A 6000-nucleotide genomic window follows, 5' to 3' on the forward strand; every position below is an offset into this window, starting at 1 on the left:
CGTGCTCTTGCTGCAGCAGTGGGACAGCATGGAGGGATGGGATGGGATGGGATGGGATGGGATGGGATGGGATGGGATGGGATGGGATGGGATGGGATGGGACGGGACAGCAGCATGAAGACTCTTTGCATTCCTGCAGAGAAGAGCCAGGACAAAATGAACCTCAGCAGAAAGACAGAAAATCACTCCCAGAAGGTGGGAAGAAAAGCGTGGGGTTGGCACAGATGCTGCCCGACGCCGGACGGCTGCTGGGGCAGAGGGAAGGGCTCGCCAGCCACAGCTCTGCCAGGTTTTGCTCCCCAGCAGGTAATGGCTGGGGACACTGGAGCTCGCACTCGGGAACAAGTGGCAGAAGACAGAGCATGTTTACTGACTATTTCAATACACTTGCTTGGACCGTTTGTCTTCCCAAAGAAAACAGCCTCGCTACGCTCTGAAAAGCACGTGCTTTTACACGGGGTACATCCTCGGCGGCTCCTTTGCAGCCCGGACAGCCGCTCAGGCAACTCTCGATCTTGCAGATGGCCGAAGGCGCGGGCGGACGGACCCGGCAGCCATTCAAAGGCTTTATCAACTGGCAACCAAAAGTCAATAAGGAAGATGCCGCCTGTTTTAATTAACAGAGAAATTTCGCTCTAACGGGGGTGAGATGATGTGTGCCGGGGGGAGGGAGGACAGAGACAAAACATGACCTTGTTGGCGGAGCGCACACAGCGGCACATTGTTTTCCCCTCGGAGACGCTGGCCTTGATCCTGCGCGGGCTCTGCGGCGCAGCTGGGTGCGGGGGGCTGGGGGGTCCCGCCTGCCCGTGGCGGCTCTGGGGCAGATTTGGCAGGAGCAGGGGTGCAGGGTGCCTGGAAGGCGCCGGGGCCGCGGGGTTCAGGGCACGGTGCTGGGGAGGGTGGCCCGCTGCAGCTGCCGGCGGGGTGCAGGCTGGCCGGGGAACACCGGTGGCTTGGACAGACACGAAAGGGTCTCGATTTTGGGAGCCCCCACTGAAATCAACCGTGCGTGGGTGGCGAGGGAGCCCCTGGGCTGCGGCCGGCGGCTCTGGCAGCGCCGCGAAGCTGCAGGCCCCTGGCCAGCATTAGCGTCCAACTTTGGTTTAGTCTCGTTTTCTTTTCTCCTGAGCCTTCCTTTTCCAGGAAAGCAAAAAGGAGGAAGACCCAGAAGGCAAAAACCTACCGGTCTGCGTGCCAGGGAGCACAGCGAGGCGTGGAGCCGGGGTGTGACCCACGGCACAACCTGACCCCCACAGCGGGACCCTCCGGGAACTGACGGGGCTGGGGTGAGCGGTACCCTGGGGTGACGGGACTGAGGCAAGCTGCACCATGACACTGTCCTGGGGGTGACGGGGCTGGGATGAGGGGTACCATGGGACCCTCCCAGGGTGTGACTGGGATGGGGTGAGCAGCACCCCAGGGGTGACGGGGCTGCGGGCAGAAGCACCCTGGGGGTGTCAGGGCTGGGATGAGCAGCACCCCAGGGGTGATGGGGCTGGGGACAGAGGCACCCCAGGGGTGATGGGGCTGGGGGCAGAGGCACCCCGGGGGTGTCGGGGCTGGGATGAGCAGTCTCCCCAGGGGTGATGGGGCTGGGGACAGAGGCACCCCGGGGGTGACAGGGCTGGGGACAGAGGCACCCCGGGGGTGACAGGGCTGGGGACAGAGGCACCCCAGGGGTGACGGGGCTGGGGACAGAGGCACCCCGCTCCCCTTCCCCACGGCTCCCCCCAGCCTGGCCTCGCCCCGCCCGGGGCTGCCCCGGCCTCCGGGGCGCCCAGCCGGGGAGGGGGAACGGCGGCCGCCCGTACCCCCCGTCCCCGCCGGGGCGGTGGCTCCATCCCCGTCCCCCGCCCCCGGGGCGGGCTCGGCGGCGGCCCGCCCCCGCTCCGCGCCTTATTACCGGGGCGGCGGGGGGCTCTCCCCACTCCCTCTCGGCGCCGCTCGCCCGCCGAGCGCAGCCGCCGCGGCGGGGTCCGCCCGACGTGCCGCACCATGGGCAGCCAGGGCTCCAAGGCGGCCAAGGCGGAGGGCAGCGCCCCGCAAGCCGGCCACGCCGCCGCCACCGAGCCCGCCAAGGCCAACGGGCAGGTAGGTACCGGAGCGGCAACCGGGGAGCCGCGCCGTGCGCCTCGCCGGGGCGGGCGGGCGGACAAAGGCGGCGGCCGCTCGGCGGGGAAGGGGCGGCGGCGGTGGCCCCGGGGGAACCCTCCTGCCCGGCGGGCACCGAGCGATGCGGCACCGCCCGCGCCGCGCCCCGGGCTCCCTCCCGGCACCGGGCGGGGGCCCCGTCCGCCGCCTCGCCCCGGCACCGGGCGTGGAGCGCGGGCGCCGCCCGGTGGCAGCGCACCCACTGCCCCCCCCCCCCCCCCCCCCCCAGCCCCGGGCTCGGAGCCCCCCCCCCCCCCCGCCCCGGGCTCGGAGCCCCCCCCGGCCCCGGTGCACCCCCTCTCCCCAGCTGGGTGCGGGGCTCTGGGGACGGGGTGCGGCGTCCCGGCTGTGCCTAACGCGGTGCTCCCCCCCCCCCCCGCAGGAGAACGGCCATTTGAGGCTCAACGGGGACATGACGCCCAAGGCGGGCGGCGAAGCGGCGCCCCTGAACGGGACCGGCTCGGCTGAAGCCCTCGGGGAGGAGAGCACGGGCGGGCCGGGCGGCGGGGACGCCATCGAGCCCGCTCCCCCCGCCGAGGGGGGGGACGCTAAAGCCGAAGGAGCCGCGGCCCCCAAGGACACCCCCAAGAAGAAGAAGAAGTTCTCGTTCAAGAAATCCTTCAAGCTGAGCGGGATCTCGTTCAGGAAGAACAAGAAGGAAGCCGGGGACTCCGCCGGCTGCTCTCCCACGGAGGGGCGAGGCAAGGCAGAGGCCAAGGCAGAGGAGAACCCCGCTTGCTCGGCCGGCGGGACGGAGCCCTCGGCTCCCCCCGAGGAGGGGACGGCGGAGGAGCGGGGCAGCCCCGGGGAGAGCCGTCCCGCTGCGGCCGAGGCCAAGAGGGAGGATGCAGAAGCGGGGGGAAGCAAGGAGGAGGAGAAGCAGCAGCCGGGGGAAAGCCACGGGGATACGGCCAAAGCAGAGGAGCCCTCCAACCCCGCGGGGCCTGAGCCTGCAACAGCTCCGGCGGAGCAGAAGGAAGAGTAGAGCCCACTTGGCATCGTCCCAACTTAAGACTCTTAGGCCATCCTCTCCATCCCGGTAACGCCACGGACTCGCTGCCTTGCCCACACGCCTCCCCGTCCCACCTCGAACTGACACCGCTTTCTAAAACCCACACCCGCCCCGAGTTACTTCATCCCCTCCCCTGTTAGAAAGCTGGTTTGGATTCCCACCACCACCTCTTGGAGTAGTTTTTACCCGAATCCTTTGAAACTGGGGAGGAAGACTATCCTGGACGTAACTGGAATTTACAGTTTGTAAGAACCCAGATCTCGCATCCCGCTCTGGTCTCTCTGCTGGCCTCCTGACTGCCCCCACTCCTCCCGGCAGCCGTCGAAGCCCAGCAAGCCAGTGACTGTTCAACGGATTCTTTTTTTTCTCAGTTTACATTCCTGGTTCTGACTTCATTTAAAGTATTTTGTGCTTTTTATAGAAATCAATGGTTTAAAAGCTAATCTGGTTAGTTTTTTATAATGTCTTACTCTTGGCTTCAAACCATAAAGCTTGTAAGTCCGCTGTGTTTAATTCTGCTTCTAAGGGATAACTTCGAGGGTGTGGGGTGGAGGGAGGGGGCCTGCCAGCTGTATAATGTGAAGCAACATTGTTTTCTCTGTAAATAATTTTTTAATGGCCGAAACACTTGATTTGCAATTTTCTAACTTCTAAAAAAAAAAACCACAAAAAAAAGCTGTATGGGCTTTCTTGTAACATTTGAAAGGAATAAATGGTGACCCTTTATGGGTGAGCTTGAGTCCTTCTTGTCCTGGATGCCGGGGCTGGGGAAGATAGCGGTTATTTAGTTCAACAGCTGCTGCCTTTAATCACTCCAGCCCTGGCTCCGCTCGCAGTTAATTGACTTGCAGCAGATGTAGAGCTACAGCCACAAAGGACTTTCTCACAGGAGCCTCTTGTCGCTACCTCAGGATCACTGTTCAGCTGGCTGCTCACTACCTGTTTTCTTAGAGATCTAACCCATTTCTTTTTGGGAGGTGGGGGGGAGAAAAAGTCGTTTCTCATAAGGAAGGGCCACTGGGTGAAATTCCCATTTTAAGCTTGGTTTAATTTTAAATTATTTTTTTCTTAGTGGCTTTAGACTAGGATGGGCTCCTCTTTCCTGAAAAGACATGCTAGAGCACTAGAACTATGCACTGGCAGCAAAGATTTACTTCCATTGTACCTTCATTTTTCCTTTGGGTGCCTCTATCATTTCTCCCATGATCTGCAGAGGGACAGAGGTGACTCTCTTTCCTGAGACAGGCGTGCAGCAGCAGGAAGGTGCACTGCCCCTCTCCAGCAGCTCAGAGCTTGAAGGCTACAGCCTCCCCAAGAGCTCCTGCTCCCAGCTTAGGCTGCAGCAGTGGTGCACAGCCCCTCCATTTAATGGCCCGCTCCTAACTCCCATCTAACCCCCTGCCCCTGCTCTTTTGGCTGGCAAAGAAGCAGCTGGAGAAAAAGGAAGCACCACCCCGGGGCAAGGACCATCACTGCTCTTCCGTGGCCTTTGAGGTAGGTGGAAATGGCCAAAACTCTTAGTTTTACGCAGCACATCCTCCAATCAATAGTGGGAAACTAAAGCAAGTGACCTGCTGCCAAATGCAGCAGGGTGTTCCTCCCTATTCATTTGGGGGGAGAAAAAAACAAAAGCTATTTTAAATGTAGGCAGCATGGTCTGCAAATTATTTCTAAGATTGCTCGCTGCCTGCCATGCGAGACACAGCTGCATTGTGCCCCAGCCGAGATCCGGGGCTCGGAGCATCTGCCAGGGAGCTGCTGTACGGCATCGCGGCAGCCATTTTAAGAAACACTGGAAGAGAGGAGGACTGCAGTTGCACATTGGCATGCGTGATCTGGCAGGGGTAACTTGAATTGTACAGTTGTTTTTGTTCAAGGAGGAGAGGATTTTAATTGTCTGCTATGGTGAAAAGGATAACTAAGTTTCCTGGAGTATTATTGCAGCAATGAAAGTCAACTGTGCCATGCAAAGCTTTTTTTTCTTAACTACCTAAACAGCAGATTTGGCTTATGAACCTTTTGTGTCTATTTCAGGTGTGATCACCACTCAGTTGCAGAATTAACCTGCTCCTAAGACATTTTTTTCACTTGAACACCAGATAAAAACCACTTCAGTTCATCCAAAAGATACTCCCTTCCCATAACTTATTATTCCTTTTCTAGATTAGCATTGCTTTCAGAGCATCACCTGCACAAAGTACCATAACTCCCAACAAACCGCAAACCCAGTTAGCATCAGCAATGCTGCTGGATGAGAACCCAGCTGTAATTTAGGAAAGAGAGTGAAGAACCACCCCAGTAACCCTTAGTAGAAGAGCTGGGAGCAAACAAAACCCACAGTATTTCAACTTACCTTTTCTGGAGAGAAAGGTCATGAGGAGAATTCCAAGACTATTTTATAAAACACAGGAAAATGAAAGAACAAACATCTACAAAAGAAACTAAATCATTCTTTTACGTGCGGCATAGAGTATGTTCCGTATAAAATGCTTCAGTAGATGCATTTGAATCAACACATTTAGCCCTCTTCCTGAAAGAGGGGGAAAAGTAATCATGCCTCCCCTTTCCCTCCAAAGCCTTACTACAGCTGTCATTTTTTGTTGTTGGGACCTACACCACATCATGATCACGACCAAGCTACTGCCCCGTTTTCCAGCAATGGCTCTGAAAACAAACTGAACTCCCACTCTAATCGAGTGTTTCCTCTCAGCAGAAAGCAGTACAAACTTACACCAACCATAGAAATGTACCAGTTTTATTACAAAGATTCTCAAAATTCAAAATAAAAGCATCTTTAAAAAACCACAATATATTTCCCCCCCAGACACAAAGAT

General features: G+C 58.4%; 1 protein-coding gene across 1 annotated transcript; it reads left to right on the forward strand.

Moving 5' to 3' along the window:
- Nucleotides 1–1998: 1998 nt before the first annotated feature.
- On the forward strand, nt 1999–3905 carry MARCKSL1 (MARCKS like 1). The gene is made up of 2 exons (XM_059830956.1): nt 1999–2094; nt 2537–3905. Exons 1-2 carry the CDS (start codon nt 1999–2001, stop codon nt 3137–3139), a joined length of 699 nt encoding a protein of 232 aa, XP_059686939.1. The 3' UTR covers nt 3140–3905.
- The last annotated feature ends 2095 nt before the right edge of the window (nt 3906–6000 follow it).

The sequence above is a fragment of the Gavia stellata genome, chromosome 29 (assembly GCF_030936135.1).
Source record: "Gavia stellata isolate bGavSte3 chromosome 29, bGavSte3.hap2, whole genome shotgun sequence".
Classification (NCBI taxonomy): Eukaryota; Metazoa; Chordata; class Aves; order Gaviiformes; family Gaviidae; genus Gavia; species Gavia stellata.

What these genes read in the sequence shown, in the direction of transcription:
- MARCKSL1 (XM_059830956.1), top strand. Translation starts at nt 1,999, where the DNA reads ATGGGCAGCCAGGGCTCCAAGGCGGCCAAGGCGGAGGGCAGCGCCCCG. An exon ending in CCGCCAAGGCCAACGGGCAG is followed by an intron (nt 2,095 to 2,536) that starts GTAGGTACCGGA and finishes CCCCCCCCGCAG; the next exon opens with GAGAACGGCCATTTGAGGCT.